Source organism: the organism of the source record quoted next, unplaced genomic scaffold (assembly GCF_019419815.1).
Source record: "Pyrus x bretschneideri cultivar Hongxiangsu unplaced genomic scaffold, Pyrus_bretschneideri_v1 Contig49, whole genome shotgun sequence".
NCBI classification, from domain to species: domain Eukaryota; kingdom Viridiplantae; phylum Streptophyta; class Magnoliopsida; order Rosales; family Rosaceae; genus Pyrus; species Pyrus x bretschneideri.
Genome location: NW_025999786.1, coordinates 2,483,815 through 2,511,078, shown reverse-complemented (window position 1 = coordinate 2,511,078; position 27,264 = coordinate 2,483,815). Strand labels below are relative to the sequence as shown.

General features: G+C 39.2%; 3 protein-coding genes and 1 long non-coding RNA gene across 5 annotated transcripts; 1 reads left to right on the top strand and 3 right to left on the bottom strand.

Moving 5' to 3' along the window:
- Nucleotides 1-7,747: 7,747 nt before the first annotated feature.
- LOC103937966 (probable serine/threonine-protein kinase At1g54610) lies at nucleotides 7,748-12,311 on the bottom strand. Its single transcript, XM_048568749.1, has 7 exons — nucleotides 11,562-12,311; nucleotides 10,779-11,060; nucleotides 10,374-10,691; nucleotides 10,048-10,269; nucleotides 9,404-9,498; nucleotides 8,484-8,583; nucleotides 7,748-8,175 (listed from the first exon to the last, which is right to left on the bottom strand). Exons 1-7 carry the CDS (start codon nucleotides 11,988-11,990, stop codon nucleotides 7,879-7,881), a joined length of 1,743 nt encoding a protein of 580 aa, XP_048424706.1. The 5' UTR covers nucleotides 11,991-12,311; the 3' UTR covers nucleotides 7,748-7,878.
- LOC103927890 lies at nucleotides 12,310-14,038 on the top strand. The gene is made up of 2 exons (XR_664268.3): nucleotides 12,310-13,413; nucleotides 13,837-14,038. It is a non-coding gene; the product is annotated as an uncharacterized LOC103927890 (long non-coding RNA).
- A 980-nt stretch (nucleotides 14,039-15,018) lies between these two features.
- Nucleotides 15,019-16,548, bottom strand: LOC103927891 (light-harvesting complex-like protein OHP2, chloroplastic). The gene is made up of 2 exons (XM_009336853.3): nucleotides 15,965-16,548; nucleotides 15,019-15,354 (listed from the first exon to the last, which is right to left on the bottom strand). Exons 1-2 carry the CDS (start codon nucleotides 16,420-16,422, stop codon nucleotides 15,240-15,242), a joined length of 573 nt encoding a protein of 190 aa, XP_009335128.2. The 5' UTR covers nucleotides 16,423-16,548; the 3' UTR covers nucleotides 15,019-15,239.
- Nucleotides 16,549-20,529: 3,981 nt separating this feature from the next.
- Nucleotides 20,530-26,090, bottom strand: LOC103937963. Of its 2 annotated transcripts, none has more exons than XM_009347950.3 (3): nucleotides 25,915-26,090; nucleotides 23,775-24,418; nucleotides 20,530-20,931 (listed from the first exon to the last, which is right to left on the bottom strand). In XM_009347950.3, exons 2-3 carry the CDS (start codon nucleotides 24,323-24,325, stop codon nucleotides 20,862-20,864), a joined length of 621 nt encoding a protein of 206 aa, XP_009346225.2. In that variant the 5' UTR covers nucleotides 24,326-24,418; nucleotides 25,915-26,090; the 3' UTR covers nucleotides 20,530-20,861. The 2 variants fall into 2 exon arrangements, with proteins under 2 accessions (XP_009346225.2, XP_048424713.1); XM_048568756.1 differs by having other exon boundaries at nucleotides 25,795-25,934.
- Between the last annotated feature and the right edge of the window lie 1,174 nt (nucleotides 26,091-27,264).

The window sequence follows — 27,264 nt, the reverse complement described above, 5'->3', positions numbered from 1 at the left end:
GCCTTGTTAAGGTTGGTGTAATCTATGATGACTCTCCACTTGCTTTTCTCTTTCTTCATTACCAGCACGACGGTGGCTAGCCATGTTGAACGCGCCACTTCCTTGATGAATCCAGCTTCCAGAAACTTGTCTATCTCTACCTCAAGGATCACTACTCATTTTGGGGCGAAGTGTCTTCTCTTCTGGATCACCGGTTTGGTAGCGATGTCGATATGTAGCTTGTGGCAGGCTATCTTGGGATCAATGCTGGGCATGTTGGAGGGTGATCATGCAAAGACATTATGGTTTTGCCTAAGAAAAGTCATGAGTTCTTCCTTTTGCCTTCATGTTTAGTTGTGAGCCAATTTTAGCCGTCTTCTCCGGCTGCTCATGATCAAGAATGATGTATTCAGCGTCCTTTTCTGGCTTCTATCCTTTTTCTTCTATCGGTGTAACCTCCTGAACGCCATTATCTTGATCTGCCTGCAGTAGTTTCTATTTGGTAGCAGGCTCATCCTTCTCAACCTCAGTAGCTCCTATAGGGGTAAAAAACTTCTTCTTTGACTCATTCAGCATTTGCATCGTGCATCATCGAGATGCAGCCTATCAGACTTGATATTTCTGACTCTTCCTCCCAATTTCACTAGCTGCCTAATTTCACTAGCCAAGGCCTTCCCAAAATCCCATTATAAGGAGATGAGTTGCTGACTATAATGAACATATACTTTGAGACTATTGATGTTATTCTCACATAGAGTGTTATGTTGCCAATAACAGTTAAGGTGTATCTATTGAATCCGGTAAGTACCTTTGTTCAACATATTATCATGCTTTCCAGGCCCATCATCTGAATGATAGATAGCTAAAGTAGATTTATTGTGCTGCCGTTGTCCACCATCACTTTGTCGACTATAGCGTGTGCTAATTGAATGAACATTACCAAAGCATCATCGTGTAGGAAGTCAACTCCTTCAGCATCTTGCTTAGTGAAACCAACGATGGGTCCAGGTTTGGCGTCAGCTGCCTGAACCTTGGAGATCGCTATAACCTATTGAATCTTCCTCTTCTTGGAGTTGTTTGTGGCCCTCAAGTATTCGAACTCGACTAAGATGCCGTTAATTCTGAAGGTCTTGGCAACGGCTCCTCGTTTGCTTCTACATTCCTCCTAGGCTGCACAATTGGCTTGTCCAGGTATTTGTCGTATTTACCCTCTTTCACCAGATTCTCTAGGTAGTCCCCCAGGTATAACAAGTGTCGGTTGTGTGACCGGGACCTCGGTGGAACGCGTAGTACTTGGTGTGATCTAGCATATAGGTGTCTTCTCTGGATTGTCTTAGCAACTTGAACCAAGGCTCACTCTTGAGGTCACAAATGATCTAATTGATTGAGATCAAGAACTTGGTATAGTTCTTGGTGGCTTGACCTCCTATTGCTAGGGACCAGTCTCTGCGTTTGGCCCCGTTCCTGCCTCAGTCATTAGACTGCTTCTTGTCCACCTTCTTCTAAGTTGCCTCAAACTACTTCTCGTCGGGCCTCATCCCACATCGTATACTTATCTACCAGAGCGAATGAGTCTGCCAAAGTCAGGTCTTCTTTCATGATCAATTCTCCGAATAGGGGATGATCTACTGGGAGTCTTTTTTGGAAGGTTGCGTTGGCGATTGAGTTGTTGCAGCCGATTATCTTCGCTTTCTTTGCCTTGAACCCTTTAACATAGTTGCAGAGCAACTCCTTCGGCTTCTTCTTGATGTTGAAGAGATGATCAGACTTCTTCTTAATTGAGCGGTAAGATGAGTATTCCTTAGTGAAACCCACGAAAAGCTTATTGAAACTCGGGATGGACTGTGAAGACAGAGTATGGAACCAATCATGCACCTCACCCTGCAAAGTAGTGGCAAATATCTTGCACATTAAAGCATCGTTGGCTTTGTAGAGAATCATCGCGCTACGGTAATTCTTCAAGTGTCTTTCTAGGTTTCTGTCTCCCTTAAATAGGGTGAAATGCGGAGTATTGAACTTACGCAAGGGCTCCTTCTGCTTGATCTAGTTTGTGAAACGTGATTTTCCCATGCATGCCACGTCATTGCGAATGTCCTGGTTCGTGGTCTCGATGCGCTGGAATTCATGCAGTCACTCTGTCATAAACATCTTTACTTCTTCTTGAATTTGCCTCTACCGGGGCAGTAGGGCTTCCGACTGCCCCCGATCATGACCTACGGTCTCGGCTACTCTTCCCTATGCTCGACTTATCTATGTCGTGGCTGCAATGCATGTGGTACGTTCTTAGTAGACGAGTATATTACTTGTAGACTGCCGGTTAAACTTGAGCCGAATTAAGCGGCTGTTTTTCTTCGTTTGTTGTGCTGCCTACTCTGATATGAAGTGGAGGATGCTTCTTGCAGACCTAGCCACGAATGAACACTTTGCCTTGAAGGTTGTCCATGTTGATTATCAGAGTATGGCCCCAACAATGAATGTATGATTGTTTGAGGGCTTAACCGCGAGTGTATGCTCATCTGCGCGCTAAGACGAAAGTCTACGCTCTCTCAGGGGCCCAAACGAGAATGTACACTGGCAGAATGCTTGGTTCATGGCTAGTCAAGGGGCTGCTTGTCGGGACACCATTTGAGATAAACGGCATCGCCTACCCTTGTCCTACTTCGGGACACCTCATTTGGGGTACGCTACATCTTGGTACATTGCAAGAGCTAACTCACCAAGGCAGTTTGCTATGTGAAGGTGTTTGTGAGTTTGGTGACCTGTTGAGATAGGTGTTGTTCGCCATTTCGAGTGAAAGAGCTTAGATGGTAGACGCTTGCTTGAGTTATGGAAGTGTAATGGACTCCGGATGCAAAGCTTAAGCTATGGTAGGTTTGATCTATAATAGGGTAGGGTGAAAATACCATTGGTTCTTCCATCGACCTTGGGATCATGATCTGGATCTGGGCTGGTTGAACTAGTCTGGGATCATGCTTGACCATCTGGAGGGCTACAGAAGCAGGTCGGGTGCATGGGCGCTGGGTCACCTCGGTTGAAGCGGCTTAGGCTGCCTCGATCTAGGCAGTTCACATCCAATTGAAAGTGGCAGAGGACAAAGGCTGCTGCTAAATGTGAGCAGCTGGTTGGATCTACGCTTGCTGGCTATTTGCACTGTAGACCTCCTGCCCTAAGGCTTTCTCGCGTTGAGTGAAGGCTGCCTCATGGGCCACTACTGCGGTGACTGCCACCAGTACCTTGTGGTGGCAAAAGTGCAATCTTTGCCGTGGTAAGCCTCGATGAGCAACGACGTAGAACCATGTCGCGATCTCTATCGGTTGGTCTATATCCTTCAATGTATGAGGTCTCATTGGTTGTAGTTTCTGAATTTCCTGCCATCGTAGTCGTGGATCTACAAACGAGGAAGTTAAAAGTGATAATCTTCTCCGATCCTTTGAATCAAAGCTCTCAATGAAGCACTAATCCGTGGATGCAAATTTCCGCATTTCCTGGATTGACGAATCTGCACCTGCAAAATAATAACACCAAAGATTAAGGCCAAAGGCCTCACGCACTCACGATGAATGAGGATGAGGGGCTTTGGCTGAAGAATCTCTGATGCCAAAGTTAAAATTCTAAAAAGAAAGTGTTTAAGTGTTTGTGGGAAGAAAAAAAACCTCTTTAGGGGTAGCTAAAGCTTATTGAATTTTGGAGATAAATGGAGTTTTTATAGGAGAGGAAGAGGAAGTGGGCCGGCCCTTTAGGGTTTAGGGGTGCCCGGCCCTAAGTGGTATTTTGGGTGGAATATTCTAAGATATTTGTATAAATAAATATCTTACAATAAATAGGCAAATATCTTAAATAAATGAAATTAGGATAACTTACTTGAAAGAGGTCTTCTCTGATTAAGAATATATTTATGATAAGAATAAGAGATTATCCTATCATAAATACTTTCGACTTTTCCTACGGGCAGGGGTGCCTTGAGCAGTCGTTGATCTTTGCCTACTCTACCTCAGTTGCGCGTGGTGAATGAGGTTGCTCCCTACTCATTTAATAGGGGCAGTCTTGTTTTTCTTGGGAAATAATCCATGTGTCAACTCCATGATTTTTGGATTATTTTTTGCTCCACACTTGCACTTTTTAAAGGCCCTTTCAAGCTTCCCGCAAGTCACAAATATCTTTTTTCCTTGACTTTATTAGGGACGGCCTTGGTTTTACCTCTGCTCTTCTCTCTCCTACTTTTGCTACTTTCTCCTACAAACCCCAATTTCCTAGGAAAATACTCCCTCATAAGCCTAATGCCTTCCCACTAAGCCTCTACATCATGGGGTTCACCGTATTGAAGCCTAATAAAGAGGCAAAAGTCTTGCTTTGTGAATAGGGTCAATTCACAACTAAATAAACAGGTCAGTTCCTCGAGATCTTTGACCCCTTGATTTGCCACTCTTCGGAGCGACAACTCATGGATCAATTGGTCATCAGTGGCCAATCGATCCACATGCTTGAGGTGGTCAAAGAAGGATGCCTTAAAGGAGCTTGGGATAGGTTGTTTATAGGAATCTTCTTCTTTGGTTGCTAATTCAACACCCTGAGCTACCATATCCTATACACATAACCAAGGTTCTAAAAGACGCTAGGCACTAGACGGGCAGCAAGTTGGGGCTTAGCTCCTAGGTGGACTAACTAGGCGGATATTATAAATTTACTTAAGTCTGCCTAGTTAGTCCACCTAGGAGCTAAGCCCCAGCTTGCCACCCGTCTAGTGCCTAGCGTCTTTTAGAACCTTGGTTATATATATAGGATATATGTATGTATGTATGTATGTATGTATGTATGTATGTATATTATAAGTAATTGTCTTCTTATATTTAAAAAAAATGCATAATTGTATTGGGCTACATAAATTTTATTTTGACATATAAATTATAAATTATTAGAACATATTGAAAATATGGGGAACAAACATACAATGAGTGTTCATTCAAGTATTCAACAAGTCTCTTACATTTATCGAAAAACATAAAATGCAAAATGAAAGTTATTGATTTTCTGTCTAAGTGAGAGTTCTAGTTGGGTCTAGGTGGGCTAAGCAGACGCCTAAGTAGGTCTAGGTGCCTTTATTACTCTTAAAATGCCTAATGATTAATCAGAACGGTGACCAATCGCCTAGTGCTTAGGCAGTAATTTTTAGAACAATGCACATAACACTACAAGCACTCAACACAACCAAGTTCAACAAAATATACCTTTAACACAACCAAATTCAACAATATACCCTAACAAACTGTCAACATGTTTTCATAACTATATATCTGCCTGAACAGAGCACCATGACTTAAGCAATATCAAGTTAATTCATAAGATTAAGGGTGGGCGCTTGGATCCGAAAACCGAAACCGAAACACGAATCAAATCGGATCACACCGAATGGTTTGGTTTTGCGGTTTTGAAATGGTTGCGGTTTTGAAACCGAACCACGGCAAAGAAAACGGTTTGGTTTCGGTTTTGGGTTTTCAAAACCGCACCATATATCCTACTAGTGGTGATGTTATGTTGCGTGGGTTTGTATGCATGTATCCTTGCTAGTATTCGGCATTTTCAATGTGGATCCTTACTACCATTCTTTCACTCGTTTGTGCTGCTATGTGTGTGGTATACATTGCGCTATCTGAAACCTGCTATGTGTGTGGTATAATTGATAATGCCAATGGTAGTAATTTTAAGTACCTATGAAAGGCTGGATCACATATATCATTAACACTTTAACCAAAAGTTAGCCTCATTATTTCCAATAGATGGTTTCCTTCTCCAAAACAATGGACAGAAACTGAAATATGCCTGGCAAGGAAGATATTACTCTGCTTGCAGATAGCATCGAAAAGTATGTTAAAAATGATAACATCTGGTTGACATTCAGGCTCTTGACAATTTGACAAAGCATTTCTTTGAAAAGTTTCAATCCTTACTGCCATTATAATTGATAAATGTGTTGTATGGTTTACCTCGTAATGGTGCTACGTTAAAAGTGATAACATCTGGTTGACATTCAGGCTCTTGACAATTTGACAAAGCATTTCTTTGAAAAGTTTCAATCCTTACTGCCATTATAATTGATAAATGTGTTGTATGGTTTACCTCGTAATGGTGCTACGTTATTTCTGCAGTTTCGGTGCAATTTTTCTGCAGTTTAGGTGCAGTTTTTCTGCAGTTTTTTTTTTTTTTTTTGGCAGTTTTGCTGCATTGTTGTTGTTGTTTTTGCTGCATGTTCATTAATTAATATATGAGGAAAATAAGACCGTCTTATACTTAAATAGGTGTATATTTTAAATTGTACATTTTTTTTTCAAAAATCGAACCGAAACCGTTTGAAACCTCACCACACCAAACCAAACGGTTTGGTTTCATTTCGGTGTTGGCTTCAAAACCGCACTAAACCACACCTCAAAAAGTTTCGGTTTCAGTTGTGGTTTCACTCGAAACCGCACCGAATCGCACCACGCCCACCCCTACATAAGATTACAGAAGATTTCATCAATACAAATTAATCCTAACTTAACGCTATTACTTCAAACAAAACAAAAGTGAACAATATAGGCCCTATACACAACATGTCTACAAAACTTCATAAATCCACTTCTCAACCAAATTTCTCAAAATCTCATATATAGCTACCAATTTCAACTAATTTCATCAACGAACATACATAATTAACTTTTAACACTACATTATTTAATCAAATTAAAAGAAATAACAAAATCTTTTTCCAGCATTCCATTTTCCAAACTCGCCAAATTTGAAATTGACTTTACGGATTGAATATTGTGCAAGGACTCTGAACACGACTTGAACGAAGTAAACACCACATCCTTTATGCCGAACCACTGGAAAAATTTTGAACCAAATTCGCCTGAGTTTCTAAAGTGTTGTGTGGAAGTCCAATGATTTTCGAACGTCGGGCCGGAGATGACAACCACTAATGGAAGGAATTTTTCGAACGAGAAGGCAGTTTTTGGACGGGTAGGAAGTTTTCGACCGGAAAGGAATTTTGAAATTGTTGGCGGGAGGGGAGAGCTTTGGGTGAAGGAGACGACAAATTTAAGAAGAGAAACTGTTTTTGGGGGCAGATTTTCTGCTCTTCTACTTTCCATACACTTTCATCATCTTCCTGTTTTTGCGATCACGGTTAAATCACGTCAATATTTTATATTAATTTTTTTATAAAGATAATAAGAGAAAAAAACATAACTTAACCGTAACTGCACAAACAGGGAAATAATGGAAGTGTATGGGAAAAGGAGAGCAGAGAATCTACCTCCGTTTTTGGGTACCATTTTTAATTTAACAACGGGTCATTTATGACACTGCTTCACTCTAAGCTTGTTTTTAGGGATTTAGTTTCAGGCGTTCAGATCTGATCAAACAGACCATATTCAGTCCGCAGCTAAGGTCTACAAATAGCGGTTTGCACCACAGAAATGGCGATTGTTTGTTTATTATTATTATTAATGGAACAAGAAATACGAACGTCAAATCTCTTCCAACAGCTGGAAGAAAAATGCCATGGGAAGTTAGTACATGAGCTCACAATTTATCTTGGAAGATTTCACTTGTATGACTAATGAGAATGCCATTTTACCCTGTGTCGTCGCATAGCTTCTTCTAAGAATTCTACCGGCCATATGAAGGAACTTTCGGGTTTCAACAGAGACGTTGCCGTCATTGGCCGTAAAGAACAGAGCGTACGCTATCTTGGCCGGAAAACTAAATCAAGCCCCTAAACACAAAACCCTAATCAAAAAATCATTGCATTATACACGAAACCAAAAATTCATGATTATTCATGTTGGTCAATACTCAATAGAGGGAAAAGGACTACAAGAAAAAGACACGGAGCAGCTCTACATGCTCATCCAATGGGGCCTAATCATCAAGAGCATAATCTTCTAGCTCCCTTGGATTGAACCTTCTGAACTCTCTAGTGGATGCAGACCTGTTAATCTGATTGTCTTTGCTGGTGGCACGCGCTTTAGATTTGGGTAATGGGGGTAGGTTCTTGACGTACTTAGAAGCACCCGAAAGGCCTTCAACTGGTGAGAGGGAGAAGATCGGGCTTTCCTTCCGGCCTGCCTGGTTTGCACTGGAGGAGTTGCTACTGGTAGTGCTACCTGGCTCACTTTCAAAATTTGAATAAACAGTTTTCTCCTGCTCCTGCAAACCCTGTATACATATTACGTAATCTTTAGTAATCCAATTGAAGATATAGACCCTATATACATATCTCTAATGTCTCATGATCAGAAAGATGTGCCGAACAGTATAGGTGAGAAGGGCTAGACGAGGCTCCTCCCCGACATTGTCGTACCTTCTTCCTTCTTTTCTTTTTATTTGAACCTTTTCTTTTGCCTTCCACTTGCATGCATGATAGGTTGGCTAGCCTCAGTTAATTATGTGAATTGTTCGTGCGCCGTAAGAAAAAAAAAACCACAAGGGTCCCCTGAAATTTGAAAGTAAGGAACTATATTTACCTGGTTGGAAGATGCACAAGTTTCTTTTACTTTCTCAGCAGATACATCTTGTCTCCGGCGCTCACGTGTTCGAGACCGTCTTACTTTAGAATTCCTAGACCTGATAAAAGGAGAAACATAATCAGTTACCTCAAGCAATGAAATTCAAATTAGGAAACATTTTCCAAGTACATTAAAGCAAACATATCATGGCTTAGAAAATAATTAGCACCGCCCTTTACAAGCTACTACCTGATTCCAGTCAGTAAAAGATCTAAATATTAAGTTGATTACGAATTCGATTTATTAAAACTATGCCTAAATGGTTTCAAGGCTTTGATCCATACAGGTTAGTACATAACTACTATATCCCATTCCTTCAAATTCCACCATTTTATGAGAATACAGACAGTCTTTCCTTTAGCAGACTAGATCAAATGTCTTCTTTCTTCACCTTTACTTACTTTGCACCTCATCCCTCATGTCGAGAGAGTTAAAACACTAACGAGAGTACTTTAATGTTGGTTATTTAGGGGTTAGTGTTTTAGCCATGGATCAAATAGTACGAGATCAACTACTTGATCGCTTTTTTTTTTTCTGGTCAAAGACTTCAGTTTAAATTTTTATTTAGTTGTCATAGCTTATGTGTGCGTGTGTACTCATGGGTTTCAGACACCGGGATCATGCATCCTCTAATCTGATAACTCTCGAAATCACACACTACCATACAATTGGAGGATATACTCAGTGTGATATCTACAGCTTTGTGCATGAATAGGTTCTTGCACTTTCACAGTTAGTGCAAGCAGAATCCATCAGAGACGTTAGTGGACGGAACAGAAGGAAGACCAAATTCAATTAGAAAGCCAGGTTAATGACATTGAACCAATTAACAGGATGTTTATGTCATCTATCTTAAATAAGGGAAAGCATCAACTTACTTTTTCTGCTCATTGGCTAATTTCAGTTCTTCATCCTCATTGTAGATTATAGGTAGATCGGAAAGTTCACATGCTAAGGGGCTTCTGAAAAAGAACTGTAAGCAGAAGTCCTTTTTAGTATAAAATACTCACAAATTATCTCACGAGTAAAACATGTACTTGCAAGACAAACTCAACACCAAAAACAAGAATTCATACTATTGTCATGGATTCCTAAAACGTAGGGGGAGGTGGAAGCTAAACTGAAAAGAGATGCTTTTCAATTATGCACAACTTTTTTCTACTCATCAAGTGAAATTTTTATGACGATCAGTAGTACATTACAATTCAGCATGAGATATCTTAAACTCGCAATTCTGAACATAGATCGATAGCCTTATACCTTTGTACCGCCTCAAATTATCAGCGAGAAGAAAATACTAAGAACAATAAGTAAAAGACAGAGAATAAACGTTTAGCAAAATAACTTGCAGCAAACTGATGTGTTTTATAACCAAAGTATATTATTCATAATTGTAGACTCAAGCGTATGAAAATAGAAGAAAAAACGCTGGTTGCAATCTTAAGGACACAAGTTACTTGAATAGCATGAAATTGGTACAAAACACTTCATTGTAAGAGTAAAACTTTCAATTTGTACTCACTTCGTTTCTGAGAGCCGAAGATGCAGAGCCACGATAAACAGGATCTAAAGCAAGAAGAGTGCTCAACAGACCCAAAGAAGAAATAGGGAAACCCTTGAAAGCTTCTTGAAGACTGGGCTTGTATGAACGTGGAGGTCTAAAAGTTGTAGACAGCTTCAATCTTTTCCAGTATTCCTCTGACGGAGTGCCACAAAGCCTGAAAATCCTATGAAGTTGCTCAACCTGAAAGCAAGTAGAATGTGAGCTACTAGCCAGCGATAGTAAGATCAAATAATTGATCTTCTTGCCTGGACAAACACACATGCACACGCACAACATTGAATTACCTCTGTTCTACCAGGCAGAAGTGGTCTCCCTGTAAACATTTCAGCCAAGACACAACCAGCACTCCAAAGATCAATGCCGACTCCATAATCTGTAGAACCTAACAGTAGCTCAGGAGCTCTGTACCAAAGTGTCACAACTCGGTTTGTGAGTGGGCGCTTAGGGCTTTGAACATAATAGTTTGCAAGCCCAAAATCTGCAATTTTTAGCATTCCACTTTTATCTATCAATAGGTTTGATCCTTTGATGTCTCGATGTATAATTCCCCTCTCGTGACAATGCTGCAGACCTGAAAGTAGTTGATGCATATAGCACTTGACCTGTATCAATAATTCATGTTAGAAAATGAGAGTCCAACGAATCAAAGCATCCAAATTCAGAATCCACAAGTTAGGACAAGCTTAAACCTGTGGTTCAGTAAGCCCTTCAGGGCTGGAAATAATTCTTGTCAAATCTGACACCATGAAACCAAAAACAAGATAAATGCTGTACTGCATTCTTGACGTAGCCAATCCTTCAAGCTTGACCACATTGGGATGATCCAATTTCCGTAAAAACATGATCTCTCGTGCCATAAATTTAACACTCTCGGGTTCTGATGTATCAAACCGGACCTTCTTCAAGGCAACAATTTTTCCAGAGTCCCTGTCTCGAGCCTTATACACATTACTGTAGGTTCCTTCGCCAACCTACAACATAAAAAATTCAGGGGTACAAAAATAAAAAAAATAAAAAATAAAAAAAAAGGTTCAAATGCCAGCCTTTTTCTCAACAATAATCCAGCCAACTAATGAATTTATATCCAAATTTATTTCTTAAACTTTTAGTGATTTTTGTACCCCAAAATTTAACAAGAGAAGATCCAAACTTTTCCATTAGTCGCATACTTCACTTTTAAGATTTTGTTTTCATTCATTCTTTTTTATTTCTTTCCATCTCCCATCACCCTTACTCCTCTCACCTTTCCCCCATACACTTGTCTCATATCGCAAGCACAAAAAGTGAAAACCAAAAACGAAAAATGGTCCCTTAGCTTTCGATTGCATCCACAAAAGCACTCAAGAATCTAAAAATATATCGGAACAATACGAATTCCAATCACTAATGAAGGAACAGAAAAAATCCATATCACACTTCTAATGAATCCAAAACATAAAAATTTGAAAGCGATAGTTCAAAAAGAATCGAACCTTATCAAGCTTGTCGTAAGAGTCAGCACTCTTGGGAACCAAGCCAGTCAAAATCTCTCTCGAAATATTATCAGTGAGCCACTTGGGCCATCCATCCACTATCTCCCCATCATCCACAAAAACTTTATGAGAAACTTTGTGACTCCCATCATCTTTCTCTCCCTCACTACCACCATTCAACACCCCCCACTCATCCACCACCGCTGCTGCCGCATTTTCATTGCTGCTTCCGTCACTGCCAGGCTCGACATTTGAAATTCTGGCCTCACCCCTCTGCTGCTGCCGCTTAAGGGGGTCCCTATGGAACTGGCCAGTTGATCGTCTGTGACCTTTAAGGGGACCATTTGCGACGTACCCATTATCCAGTTTGAGCTTCTCTAGCCCCCCAGGAGTGGAGTTCGTGAGAGGCTTGGCCTGAACACAGCCCATTGGCCTGTGTGTCGAGACCAGTCTGTTGTTTTCTGAGAGTAACGGGTTGCAGAGCAGAGCAGAGGAGAGGAGAGCAGAGCAGAGCAGAAGAGAGAGCAAAAGGAGGAAGAAGACGGAGAATGAGAAAGCAAAGGAGGAGGGTTAGTAGGCGAATATGTGAGAATCTTGGCCGTCCATGGACGGCAATTTGGAGGCATACTGTGCGGGAGAAAATAGAGGTGTTTTGTCCTTGATTGGCTGCTTTCCTTGTGTTTCACGCTCGGTTGAAAATCCGGATGACCTAAAGAGGAAGGAAGTACGATATGGCCACGTGTAAGCACGTGACAATTACTTCATTTCTTTTTAATTTTTGTTTTGGTCATGGACAATATTTCCTCTACTGTTCTCCTTTCCTTCTTAACTAAGATTATTTCATTAAAAAATTTATGATTTTTTTTCAGTTGTTGAGACGTCTGCTCTGTTCTTGAATTATTATTCGAAGTATAAATTAAGTCAGTATACCATTTTATCAAATAAAAGTAAGTCTTTAAATTTCTTAAAAGGTTGTCAATTGCATCCTGACTATAAAACGCAAAACTATTCTATTCAAATTTCTGTCAATTTAAGTCACATAATTTGCATATGGTACATTTTGGAGGATAGATTGACAGCTTTTAAGGAGTTTAAAGACTTGTCACCTTGTATTACGGTCTAGTGGTATTCTTTTTCACTTGTAAGTAAGATATCTTATGTTCAATTCTTGTCAAATGTGAATTTGAACTATATTATTATTAGCTCATTGTGAGTCTTAATCCACTCCCCCACCCTCTTACTGTAAATACTATCGTTTGTAAAAAAATAAAATGAAAGAGTTTAAAGGCTTATTTTTCTAGACAAGAATAACATATGTGGTTAACTTTGAAAGATAAATTGCTAATTAGATTCACAATCTATATGCAATTTTAAGTGCTTCTTTGCAAGAAAATGATAGTATTATTCTTTAAAATGTGTCACGCGCAAGCTACGTGACTTAATTAACAAAAAATTGAGATTTTTTCATCAAAAAGAAAATCTCTAACCTCTAGGTCAATCAATTCATCGAAAAGAAAATCAACAGTTTCGATTATAACATTTCTACACGTTAATGGTAAATCAGAACTTCCTGCTTAAAACGAAAAAGTGTAATTTAAAAAAAATAAAGCCCAGCCGGTCTGATGACGACACGTGATGAGATGCGAGTGGCCCAGGGCCCATGGCCTCAACCAATAGTAATACCTATTTGGTTTGGCTGCCTGACTGACGGGTGCGGACATCACAAGTCTCCCGACCAGTTTTTCTCCCAATCCTGAATCTTGACTGGTAAGAAACCCTCAAAATCCTGGAGAATAATTGGTGACACCGAGCCCCTCAGCTCAAACAAGAAAATACAAGATTCTCCTAAAAGGTATGCATATTTTTAATCTGTTTTTTTTTTTTAATTTGTTTTACTTGTGTAAAATGTGGGTCTTTCGCAATTAGATAGAAAATCGAATCGCAGCGGAGGAAATCTATGAAACCCAGAATGGAGGTAGAAAATTAGAGTTGTAGATCATTTCTACGATGCACTATGGATATTGTGGAATTTACCGAAGCGTCTGGAGATGTGAGTCAGGCTAGTTGGTTAGGGCAGTGCCGGCCTCCTTGCCCCCAGTTTGTTTACTCTTCTGCATATTAAGGTAGTTTAGAATATCGTGTTGTCAAAAAATGATTAAGAAAACGTCATCAATCACACTGTATCGTATGTTGTTGAAAGCACTAGGGCTACCTTGATTTGCACCGACAGCTTTGTGAAAGTATGTAACTTGGAAAATGTTATGATGTTATCCAGGAATTTTAGTCTGTTGAGCTGAGATGTGTAACTATCAAGCTTGGGAAGACGATTCTCTGCAGGGTGAAGATTATGCACAGAGCACCGCAGATGGCGTAGATGTTGGGGAGACAAGGTGGGGAGCACGGCTGGCAATGTTGGAAGCGCGGATAGCTCGAGTGGAGGCTAGGGTGGAAAGACTGGAGGCAAAGATGCTCTATCTGCAAAAGGGAATGCGTGTCGTTTGCGTGCTGTTTCTGTTTACTCTCATCTATGCAGTTGTCAAGTAAATGTTAGGGGTGATGAGCTGATTAGTTTCAGCTGTGTATGCTCTTCTTTTTCTGTAAAATATGTAGCTAGGCATCTGAACTCTGATGATTCTCTCAACTGCACAATTACCATTGTTCTTATGATGCTGTACATGTACTTTTTAGTTTGGACATATGTGAAAGGATCCGGATTCTCTTCTCTCCCATTTTCCCTCCCCTCCAGTCCCCTCCTATTTGAACGCTCACAATTATAGCCACATCAACATCTTGTGTTGCTTCTCTATAGAGAGAGAAGAATAAAAAGAGAGAGCGAGAGGAGGGGAATGGGAGGGGAGAACCCTACTCGTATGCGAAAACGAATGGACATAGCGTTAATCAGTTTATGTATTGGAGTTTCTACTCAGATCATCCTGCCGTCATGTGTATGATCAACCTGCATTTCGAGCATTCATGAACGACTCCAAATATCACAAAACACTGCTGCAGACTTTAGTTCACCAATTTGATGTATCTTGACACGGAAAGCATTGAAAATGTGCTCTGAGGTGCTTAGTCAGTGGCGCCTGAAGGCTGTGTTTTGGGTTTTTAGTTTAGATTTTACAGTCCAACACACATGACACGCCAATGGAGTTGCGTGTAAAAATATTGACAACAAAGAATTAGTACAAAGTGCATAATGTACGTTTGATAACATTTTTGTTTTTGTTTTCAAATTGAAGATCACAATAAAGAGAAGGGAGATGATACAGGTGAGGAAGATGGGAAAGAAAATCCAGGGAATAATCTTATAAAACAAAAGTTAAAAAACAGTTTCAGATAGTTTTCAGTTTTAGTTTCAATTCTTGACCTCCCTCTCGACCTTCCACCCATTCTTTTAGCCTTTGTCTCTGTTTACTTGAAAAGGAAACAACCCGAAAACAAAACAAAACAAAAATGTTATCGAACGAGCTCTGAGGAACTTTTTCTACTGTTGAAGTACTGGTAAACGTTGTAAATTTGCAAGTAAACAGCAGCGACAATGGCCAAGTATTTCTCGGAAATGAAATTTAAACAAATTACTCAACAAAGTTACAAGTGAAACAGTGAATGTATCTGCACCAGCTCCAGAGAAGAGAAGGTATTGAGGCTTTTAACACCCCGCCGCGCTGGTGTGTATCATTCCAGATCTAGAATTCCGAAATTGGAGAGAAGTATCTTTACTTGATCAACAAAGTCCGAGCCAGTTGCATACTCTGTTAGCATTCCAACAGCAAAACCGAACATTGCCCATCTGTAATGCCAAAATCACAAATACATGAGAACAAGATCACAGATGAACAAACTAAACTATGCCACACAAGTGCACAGACCCAAATAGGAAGCAGATTTCCTTCCTTTCTTTCGGGAAATCCTAGTTTGGTCGAGGATCGAAAAGAAATGACAAACTCAGACATAGATCACAACCTGAATTCCGACTCCTAGTTAGGGAAAGCATGTTGATTCTAATGAATAAGTAAAACGACAGAAGTACGGTGTCTTATTGTTTCATCATTCGAAGAACAAGCTGACTACATCACCATCCATTACTACAAATAGACGAGGCAGGGAATATAAGAAGTGTGCTAATATATAACCCAAACCCGATGATTTAGCAGGTTCAGTTCGAAAGAGGGAAGCCAAAGCTCAAAGAAGTAGGATAGAAGAAATCCAACTCAATGCGTGCGCTTGACATATTCCAAGCACACTAATCGTTTTGTTGGTTTCACACATAAGTGGAACTACTGCCCTTTAGAGGACATATTGAACGATACATAGAAGATTAACATGAACGAACACGGCCCAAGGAGGACACGCATAAATCAAGAAAGGTCTGATAGATAAACCAACTCCAAAGCTTTTACCTGCCATTGCTAATCTCATTCTTGCCGACAAAGCCAAAAAAAGGACCCTGGTTAGCTTCCTCAAGCTTCTTCTGCTTGAAGTACTCCTGAATCTCCTTAGCCTTCTGCCTCTGGAACTCCAAGGTCACCGCATTCATGTCCTCCACCATGGTCAGCCCAGAAACCTGTTCCGGCTTCGAGGGCTGCTGAGGCGGCGGAGAAGGAGACGGAGGAGAAGGAGGCATTGGTGTGAGAGGGGAAGACGGGCGGGAGGGTTCCCGGAGAGAAGGAGCACCAGGTCTTCTGATAGGGCCTTCAGTTTGGGAGCTCCTTATGCTGAACTTGACATAGTAAGGCTTTGTTGAAGAGGAAGAAGAGAGCATAAAAGAATGGTTTGAGGAACAAGAAGAAGAATGTGAGCAGGAAGATGGTGATGCAGGTGGGGTTTTGATGCAGGGGAAGGAAGATGCCACTGACATTTTCGTGTTCTTTTGCTTTCTGAGGAATTTGGGGTTGGGATTTGTTTGTGTTATCCATTGAAGCAGATGGAGTCGGAAGTGCTTTTTGTGGATAAGGTGCGGCCAAGTTTGTGAAAAAGGAGATGCCCGGCTTCCTTCGAATTCTAATTCTAAAGTCACTCTTGTGATGCAAGACTAGTCAGGTTTGTTGGCTGGCTTGAGTTTTGCGCCTAACGGTTTATACAATCCCGAGAGACACGTGCCAGTTATTCGTCCTGTTATTTTTCGAGAAAATGATTATCATGTATCATTTTTCGCTTAGTACAAACTCATCTATGGTGACCTGTATAAATAAATCGAGCGAAAACAACATATAGAATTAAACAAGTATATAGGGAGAGGAAAGAAGGTGAGCGATTATTATTTCTCTATTTTATGGATAAATATGGAAACATGAATTTTTTTTTTTTTTGATAAATAAAATATATTGATGAGAAAAAGAAAATACAAGCAACAAAGAGTAGCTGAAAATACAAACAGTTGCAGCTATAAGAAAAACAGACAGCAAAGCTAACAACGTTGCATCAAAGTAGCAAAAATAAGCACTAACTATTCATAGTTATATTCCATTCCCATAAAGTAGAGTCATTAGTAGCAGAATGGGCAATTTTCAAAGAACTCAATCTAACTCTAATGGTGACTTAATTGAGTTGAGAACCATTGCAGCGGGTTGACATGAGTTCTTGAATCTACGGTTGTTCCGCTCCCTCCAAACATAATACACTGTAGCAACAAGACTTAACTTCAAAACTATTGACGATAAAGATTTTCCCTTGCAACGGCTAGTAGCCCACATGACAAAAAGAGGCCAACGGAGCCTTAGCCAAGGGACACCACATTTGAATAGCACCAAAGACCAAATACCATTGGTAAAAGGACATCCGAAGAAGAGGTGGCAATGGGACGCCGTAGCAATAGAGCAGAGTATGCAAGTGACAGGAACTGACGGAGCAAAAGTCAAAATTCTATCCATAATAGAAAGCTTGCATTTAATAGCCAACCAAAGAATGAAGCTCATCTTGGGAATATTTTGATTATACCAAACAAGCTTAGACCAACCTACTGTAGGCTTGGATTGCTGAAAACTATTCGAAGCAAAAGCAGAAGAGTAAATGCCCGACGATGAAGGTGTCCATCAAATCATATCACCCAAGTTACGATTTGGCACAATATTAGACATAGAAATTTGAATTTCCAACATTTCATGAGAAGAATTATTAGGCCAGCACTAATTAGAACTATTCCAAATATTGCAAACCAAAGCAGTTTTTGGAAGCCTGGAATCAGCAATGATTTGGCAACCCCAATTGACAACAAGAGGACCTAAAGGATGCCACTTATCATACCAAAGAAATGTTCCCCTACCATCTCCAATTTTGTGGAAAAAGAAAAGCTGAACAGAATCTCTCAATGGGAGAAGCTTCCTCCAATTCCACGAGCAATTTTAGGAGATCTTCATCTGCCAAAAGTTCATATTTCTCAAAAGATAGATTCTAGCCCAGACAGACCAAATATTGCCATCATCAAAAAGCAAGTTCTAGATGTGTCTAACCATACGCGCTTTATTCCAGTCAATCAATTTTTTAATCCCAAGACCTCCTTTAGATATAGGAAGACACACTTCATCCCAAGCAACTTTAGCAACACAATGACCAGAAAGCTTACCAAACCATAAGAATTTTCGGACCTTTTGCTCAATATCGCAGAGAATTTTCTTAGGGAGCATGAGGTGTTAGGCCCAAAAAACTTGCATACTACAGAGAACAGATTGAACAAGTTGTAAAACAACCGGTAAAAGAGAGGACCTTGTTCTCCCAAGCTCTAATTCTAGCCTCAACACGCTCGATAAGAATGGAGCAATCTTGCAAATTAAGCATTGTTGAAATGAGAGGCACACCAAGATAGCGAATAGGCAACATTCCTATGGTAAAATTGAAAAGCAGCATAATTCTGGAATGCTCATCTTCATCCACACCTGCAAGAAAAATGGAGCTTTTAGTTAGGTTGGCCTTAAGACCAGACAAAGAATTAAAGCTGCATGAAAGAGTCCTTGATAATCCCCTCCATAAAACATGAGGTCATCAGCAAAACAAATATGAGCAAAATGGACTGCACAGCTCCAGTTGTATCTGAAAGAAGGGCTAGCATTTATATTAGAGGTAATTAATAAAGAGAGCACCTTCATAGCAATAACAAAAAGGTAAGGGGACAAAGGATCCCCTTGTCTCAAGCCTCTATTACTAGCAAAGAATCATGTCAACTCACCATTCACAATCCCCTTGTCTCAAGCCTCTGTTACTAGCAAGGAATCCTGTCAATTCACCATTCACATAAATGGAGAATTTGGGGGACGAGATGTAGCAAAGGATCCAATTGATCATGACAGGAGGGAAGTTGAACGCCACCAAGGAGCTAAGGATGAAGTCCCATTCAACCATATCATAAGCTTTCATAAGATCAACTTTGAGAGCACACCTAGGAGACCCCTTATCCTTGTGATAGTTTCTAAGTAACTCTTGGACTAAAAGAATATTGTCTCTGATCCTCCTAACATGAACAAAAGCTATATGAGGAAGAACAGATTTGAGCCGATTAGCAAGAACCATGGATATGATATTGTACATAGTATTGCAACAAGAAATAGGCCTGAAATCACCCATGGTAGATAGGTTGGGAACTAAAGTGATGATGGTTGTGTTGAACTCCTTGAGAAGCTTTCTGGAAGAAAAAAAATTATTGAATAGCACGTATAATGTCTCCACTAATCAGAACCAAGTTTTTCTTAAACACATTCCTTTAAAACCATTAGGACCAGGATCCTTGTTGGGATTCATAGAGAAGCACGCATCTTTTTATTTCATCTCTAGTAACCTCACAGCATAAGGGATTTGCCATTTCACAAGAAAGCGGATTCTTGATAAGATTATTCAGAACCTCTAACCGATGGTGATTACCCTCAATGGACTGACCCAACAAGGATTCAAAAAAGATGGTTGCTTCATTTTTGATGTCGCAATCACTAGTAGCAATGGTGCCATCACTCCTTGAATTAGAAACAATCTTGTTTATGTTCCTCCTTTTAGTCATGACCTTGAAGAAGTAGGACGAGTTTCTGTCCCCAGATTTAAGCCATTGCACATGAGCTTTCTATCTAAAGAAACTTTCTTCTACAAGAATCTCATCAAAGTATGATTTAAGAAGAAGTTTCTCTTGCTCCCTCAACTGAAGATCAAGATCACGCTAGCAGCAATCCAGAGCACCTTAGCCTCTCTAGCCACTCCTTCATGTTCCATCAATAATAACCCTTCGCACATGCAATTAAACAGCAAGGGCCAAACTCCGGCCTAGATGCATATAAGGCTTACAATGCATTTTGAGTATGAATACCGAGACCCGACAACGCTATAAGAATTCAGTAATTAACGTGAATGAACGATTGTCACCGAACATTCTTTTTATTAATATGAAAACATTTTGAATCGTAGATCTTGTCACCCGTGAACAACACACGCACGCCCACAAACCTATATGATTTTCTTCACAAGCTAAGCCACCACAACTGAACCCGTAAATGAATCCTCTACGTCGCTCTGATTTGCTCTCGTCATACAAACACACGAGTCGTAATTTGACGTTATTTTTCCTAGGTTTTTATTACATAAGGTAGCTTGCTTAGCGCTTTCGCTAAGGATCTAGTCAGCGTCAAACCTGGATTCGGAATAAATAAAAAATAAAAAATAAATAAAAAAAGCAGCCTTCCCTTATCAGCCAGAGTAGAAGTGTACTTCTTGATCTTTGGTAAAGACAGATTAAGCCCCAAAAAAAAAAAAAACAAAAAGTTCCCCGTTAGGGTCACTCTGCGAGACGCCCAGCAGTCTCTTGAGTACCAATAAATCTCTTTCAATTATGCTCCTAGCTCAGGTTACTAGCTCAACATACGCAACGGGGACGAATGCTCGGTTAAAATCCAACAAAGTGCCTTGGACTATAGAGCATAACATCAGTCATTCTTCAAAGGTTTTAGTTTTTGGAGAATAGGAAAATACTGAAAATTCATTAACCCAAATCAGAAGGACAAAAAATAATACATTAATTACGACAAAATAATGAACAGTGCAGTCACACAGGAGGAAGAATAACAAACGAAACGATGTCTCCAAACCCAAAGGGACAAAATTGAAACCCACAGCAACCTGATATACACATGAATGTTCATTCCGACGGACATGGTGACAAATAATACTCCTTGCTATGGTGGTGTTTTGCATGGACTCAAAAACCGTTTTCTTCTTCCGGAAATAAGTATCAACCAAACAAGCTCTGTTAGCAGTAAGTTACCTGAAGAAATGTTTGCATCTAGAGAGAGGAGAAGCCCAAATGATCGTCAGGTAAAAACCAAACTACATAACCACACATGCACAACTTCTTTCATTCCCATTGTCGAACTCATCATCTGATCCGTCCATTTCACTGCCAATATGACACCGTTTCCATCTCAGCAAAAATTAAATGTAGTACGAAAAAAATGAAATGAAACAACGCAAAATAAGGTGAAACAAAAAGGAAACAGAAAAATATATACTTCCCGGATTGCACGGAATGCAAGAAAAACATCTTGCAGAGAACATATGACAAATTGTAAAATTAACCCTCAAATATCCGACAAAAACTAATATAGAAGTATTCAACAAGTATAATCAAGAACATATTGATGACAGTCGATCCTTGCTGCTTGTTTTCTTTGTCATTTCTTCCCAGCAGTTGAGTGCTGGTTTTTTTTAATTTTGCTTTTAGACCGGACGAGCAGAACCGAAGGGCCCTAAAATGCTGAGATGCTAAAAATCAGCTCGAGAATAGAATGATTCTATTTTCATTCATTCGTCTTTCCTTAGCCCCTCTCTCCCTCATCCCTCTCATATCTCAAGCACAAATAGTGAAATCTGAAAACTAAAACCGAAATGATTATCAACATATACGTAAAGACCACCACCCTGTACGTTGCAAATTGACATAAAAATGGGGATGAAGGATTACAGGCTCTGATCATAGAAGCTCTTACAACAAGAGCTCTGATACCATATTAGGCAACCACTATAACTCCAAAGGTCAAGTTGTTAAAGAAGGACCATATCAAGCCAACTCTAAAGGTCAAGTTGTTAAACCACAATTCTCCTAAGCGTAACTGCCTTCTCATATAAACCTAAGCCCAAGTCACCAATATCAAGGAACTGAAATCTCTTGGCAAACTTGCAAAGTAAATGGACAATGGCAAAAGGTATGATCAATACACTCAACTCGCCTTTGAGCAAAGTGCACAAACTGAGGAGATAACAACCATACAACTTTTTCCTTTGGAGCAAATCGCATGTGCTAAGTTTCCTATGGGGCACCAACCATGCAAAAATATTCACTTGAATAGGTGCACTTAGGTTCCAAATTAAAGCTAAGCATGGGTCAGAAAAGTGTTAACAAAATGAAAAACTAATTTACAAGTGAAGCTCCAAAAGCATGAATATCCATCTTTTTTTTTCAGGATCAACTAGATTAAACGAGAAGGTGAAAAGGAAGCAAGAGAAGACAATAGCACATTCCTGTACAGTATGAAGAAATTGGAAAAGATGATTCACTGTACTAACTCTTTTCCCAAAACCAACTTTAACACCTACCACAATAACAAGCATTATGATTCAATAATCTAAACCAAATTCAGAAAACCTATTGTCCTCCCTCAAAGTACAAGAGATACATCCACAAACTGCAAATAGATATTTGGGTAGCCCCTTCCGATAAAATAAATCCCTCCATCCCGTTAGAGGGAAACAGTCCACTCTACCAACCTAGTGTTGTGAAAATCACGTTTAAGAATGGGAAAAACAAACTCTAAAACCGAAAACAAATAACACCAAGAATTTACATGGTTCGACTATGTGGCTACGTCCACGGGGCAGCAGCAACAATTTTTCGCAATATCAATAATGAGTACTAAGTATCTTGCCAAGCCTCATGGTCAAAGACTTGACGAAAAACCTGAACGAACAAGAAATACACTCTTATCTCTTTTCTTTTCTCTCGCACACACTTTGCCCCTTACATTATTCTCTCACTCTAACTCCTTGAGTGCTATACAACTTATTATTTTGCTCTACTTCAATGCTATTGCCACCTTTATATAGACATAATAAAGGTCTTCTTCAATAAGGAACGCTAATCCTAATTGGAATCTAGTTATCAATCATTCTCCAATTGAGAAAGCAACTCCAATTGGAAAAACAACTTCAATTGGGAAAACAATTAATCCTCTTAAAGACTATAATTCCTAATAGACTAACGACAACTCATCATGGGCTCGAAGCTCTAAGTTCATCCGTCAGCCTACCATAAAAAGTAAATGGGAAAATAGCTGAACACAATCTCAATTTAAACACCTTGGTTGAATTCCTGTACAGGTTTGTAACCAAATTTATGGGTTGGGGGGTTGGTAAGCCCCAACTTGCCAAGTTGGACGTTCTTGATGATGAAAAAAAAAAAAAAAATAGTTGTAGCCTAAGTCCAAGCATTAACAACCCAACAAGCAGGTAGCTCCTATTCATAAATCGACCTAGACTTCCGAACTATACAACAAAACTATAATTGAAATCCTATCCAACGCTAGGGTCTGTTTGGACGAGGAATTTCCAATTTACAAGGGAGTTAGGCATACTGATGAAAAAATGGATGACAAAAAGTTGGAAAGGAGGGACTAGAAATGTACCGCATGAGCATTACAAAACTATTATCGAGGGATTTGAAAATTACTACTTGGAGGAGTCATTTACAATTCTGTCACATGCCCTTGCAACGCACATGAAGTGCATTTTCTAATTCCTTTAATCTTATCCAACTTTTTCAGAGCCATTTCTTCTTCAGTTTTGGCCAAAATGCCTTGGAATTTGGAAGTCCCCCACCCAAACACCCTAGAGGTACATCCCTACCACAATCAAATACATTCCGTCCATCCTTCTGATAATGCAACCATCTATATTTCTCCTCACTAATTGGAAATCTACCTTAAATTTCACCATCTCATATATGTGTATCCTCACTTTAATACAGGTGAAATGTCAATGAACAATAGAAATGTAAAAGTCCATGAAGAGTGATTCTACTCTTATATTCCAGTACTAGGGAGAAAACACCAAATTAAAACCCCAGAAATGAGGCTTAGTTTCTGGAGAGCCTGCAGCTAGTTTACTCTAAGTTCAACTAATGGGCTAGATAAAAATGTGTTTAGTAATATTGTGATTCATAATACTTAAATATAAAATTTAAAATACCTGGGCTCAAATTCCCTGATTTCAACAAGCTCACTCCCGCAAACATCTGTCCACTGCACTTTCCTCGTTTCCGCATGACCAGGAATATCACTACCTGGTTCACTCAATGCTTCACGTTCATTAGCACTCTCAACAGAAGCTGGATTTCTTTTGGATGGATTCTTCAGGCTACTTTTAACAACAACCTTTCTTGCAAAATGGTCATCATCAGCATCAGCAGTATGATCCTTGCCTTCGTCAGAAACAAGAGATCCAGGCAAGATATCCTGCTGTTGGGCAGGGCCCACTTTAAGAGGAGATGGAGTGTCGAGCCCGGCGGAAGCGCGACCAAAGCAGACAAAGGAAGCGCAGCCGCGGGAAAGTCGGTTCTTTGTGGAAGCCAGCTGGAGGTCAGTGTCAGATTCTTGATCCACCAACCGGTACTGATTCCACGGCGAAACTCTCATGGGTTTATCTTCTTTCTTCTGACCCAAGAGAAGAACGGCTAGGCCCTTGCTATACCCAGCAGCTGAAGATGAGAAGAACCCTCCTCCTTCTACTGCAAATAACATCAGTTCTGCTCATTTGGTCACCAAGATGTGTTTCCTATACAGGTGGCTCTACTCAGAAGAACCAAATACTGACTTTCATCCACCAATAACTCACTGTAAGAAAAGTAAAACATAATCAGTATTTGCATCATTGCAATTCTACCAATTTACCAACAGAAACAAATCCAGTTCCCAATTTTTTTTTTTTTTTTTATAAAAAGTGCACATATCAGGCTAGATCAGGGGTGGAATTCCGCACTTGATCGTGTTCAACAAGCGCGCGCGCACATATATAATGCCTTTCCAAAGAAAGGATTCCCATTTATATGGATGTCATGTGGGCCTGACATGCAATGTGGTTCAATGATCTGTACCACTCATTTTTCAGGTCATTTTGGAAACCATTGAGTTATCCAACTATGGACAAACAAATAGAAGAACAGTATCTTCTAGATAAATACTGAAGTAATCATGATGGTAATCAAACGGCTAAACGATTATATGGTTCGAAATTTAAAATCAATAGAGCACATTGCTATAGATGCTCCTTACTTCTCTAAAAATGAGGACATCCTTATTAAAGAGAGACCATATGCGTGGTAATGTTGTCATGTAAGTATACTAACATGTTTTCTTGCCACACTAAAGATCAAGACCATCTATCAAAAACACTCATATCTAAATGCCATTCTAATTGACAATCTGATAATATGATCCAACAAAATACACAGACGCGCACAAAGGGATTATGAATTCGAACTGTTGATGACATGGAATCATGTTTGAATGCATGTTCTTGATTAACGACTTGATAGTATAAGATACCAATATCCGGAAAGAGATCATAGCTAGATATATGCACATATGCATGTTTGTGAGCACAAAATTCATCAAAACTAAAGGCTTCTAAGGCATTCAAAAATCTTAGAAAGATGTAAATTAGTATGATTAAGTACCAAGTAACACGCAATTGCTCAAGATCATATAATGTCAAAGCTTTGCCAGTTTTCAGATTCACAACTTATATGAACCTTAATATAAACCAAATTTCGATAAACCAAGGTTAACAAGGCTTCTGTAACATGTTCATTTGACCCGAAAGTAGAGAATTACTAATACCCAGAATCGCATACATACAGTGCAGTTCCTAGTAAAGTACAGAATTACTAAAAATATTTCAGCTCTGCAAGAAAAGTTATACATTACCCATCACAGCATTTCATTTAATTTTTTTCTCTACTAACTGTCGATCATTAAATTAAACCAACAGTAACTAATACTCTTATCTAAATAGTATCATATTTATAAATAGTCAGATGATTTTATAGTTCCTATTTTTGAAAATTTGAAAAGAATAAAAAAAGCAACAATTTGATTCGGAATTAAAATTTCGTATAATTTCCTCAAACGAAATTTAAATTCTGAATCCGAATTTTCCCACGCAACTGAGTAGAATGTAACGTATTGGCGCAATTGAAGTGAAATTTGACCTTTTCTTTCAAGAATCCAGAGGGAGTACAACTTTATTTCTTTTCAGTTCCATAATTTTCTCTGGAAACAAACAGAAAATCAGATCAAAGAGAAAGGGAGAGGAGAGTCAGCAGCAATACCTGAGGAAGTTGGAAATCCAAGAAGCAGAGAGATTTCCAGATGTTCGGCGGCCAGCGAATCGGCGGCTCTGACTTCTTCGATCGCGGCTGGTTGCTAAAAAACCGGTGATCAATCGGAGAGAGAGAGAGAGAGAGAGAGAGAGAGGAATAAAAAAGAAAGGATAAAAAAGGAAAGGAAAAGGCGTGGGATTATTTATGGTTGGTATTATTTAAAGGTGGATAGGGATAGCGACTCCCACTATGATGGCGACGGGCCCTGATTCATTACTTTGTTTCTCTTTTTTTTCTTTTTTCTTTTTATTTTTTCTACTATTTTGCTTCACTCACTTTTGTCTTCTGGTAAAGTATATGAATTATGATCCGTCGGCACGTCGCTATTTTGATCTCGAAATTTGTAAGTATCTTACTGAGTAATGTTAAATATAGAATATATTTTCAGACTGCTTGAACTGAAATTACTTTTAGGGTATGTCAAATTATTAGGAGTTCAAATTAATTTTAAAATGTTGAAGCTGACTAGTAAATTTTTATTTACAATTGACGAGAATTATCTTTTATTATAAGAAAAACTAATGAAAAGGGTTTGAAAACTTTGAGTTTTAATGATAAGAACAAAATAAAGGGTAAAGTGAATAGTACCAGGATTGATTTTTTAATGTAAAAATGTGGTTTTTCGTTAAAGTGAACAGTATCGTAGACTTTTCGTTAAAACTCCCTTTATTATATTGGCAAAGTCCAAGTTCGCTTCACACCAACAGATCTGAGCTATTGACGACATTTTCTCTAAGTTCATTTGCCCATGACAAGGAGATAGATAGGACAAGAGAATTAACGATAGAATTAATAATCATTCCTACTTTTAAGTTTTCCACACCAAAAGACATATTCCTTTATTCAAAGATGTACAGGTAACATCCAACCAAGAACTCTCCAAAGATAAGTCTTAGATATTATTATTAATTTAATATATCATTAAGGATTATTCTCAAACATCTTTAAGATATCTCAACATCTTAATGATACTTTCCAACTACATCCAACGGATGACACACCTTGGCCAATTGGGAGTCGATGCATGGTGCAAGATCCATCACCGGTGGTCAACTCTATTCTCTATAAATACTCCATTCTATACCAATTTTTTGGTGAACTTTTATTAAGCCATCGAGTCCGAAACTCTATCTCTTTAGATCTATTGGCCAAAACTCCTCCCAAGTCTTTAGGCGCATGGCTTTGGTCTTTGATTAAAGGGTGTTTAATCGTTTTGAAGATACAATTTCATCAAGACTGAAAACTGCGGATTTTTGCTACCACAAATTGATGTTTTGATTGACAACTTGATTTAATTCT

What these genes read in the sequence shown, in the direction of transcription:
- LOC103937966 (XM_048568749.1), bottom strand. Translation starts at nt 11,990, where the DNA reads ATGGGCTGTGTTCAGGCCAAGCCTCTCACGAACTCCACTCCTGGGGGG. An exon ending in CTTCGGCTCTCAGAAACGAA is followed by an intron (nt 9,499 to 10,047) that starts GTGAGTACAAAT and finishes TTCTGCTTACAG; the next exon opens with TTCTTTTTCAGAAGCCCCTT. An exon ending in TTAGCCAATGAGCAGAAAAA is followed by an intron (nt 8,584 to 9,403) that starts GTAAGTTGATGC and finishes TCCTTTTATCAG; the next exon opens with GTCTAGGAATTCTAAAGTAA.
- LOC103927891 (XM_009336853.3), bottom strand. Translation starts at nt 16,422, where the DNA reads ATGTCAGTGGCATCTTCCTTCCCCTGCATCAAAACCCCACCTGCATCA. An exon ending in AATGAGATTAGCAATGGCAG is followed by an intron (nt 15,355 to 15,964) that starts GTAAAAGCTTTG and finishes TTGGCATTACAG; the next exon opens with ATGGGCAATGTTCGGTTTTG.
- LOC103937963 (XM_009347950.3), bottom strand. Translation starts at nt 24,325, where the DNA reads ATGTTATTTGCAGTAGAAGGAGGAGGGTTCTTCTCATCTTCAGCTGCT. An exon ending in ATCAGGGAATTTGAGCCCAG is followed by an intron (nt 20,932 to 23,774) that starts GTATTTTAAATT and finishes TCATATTGGCAG; the next exon opens with TGAAATGGACGGATCAGATG.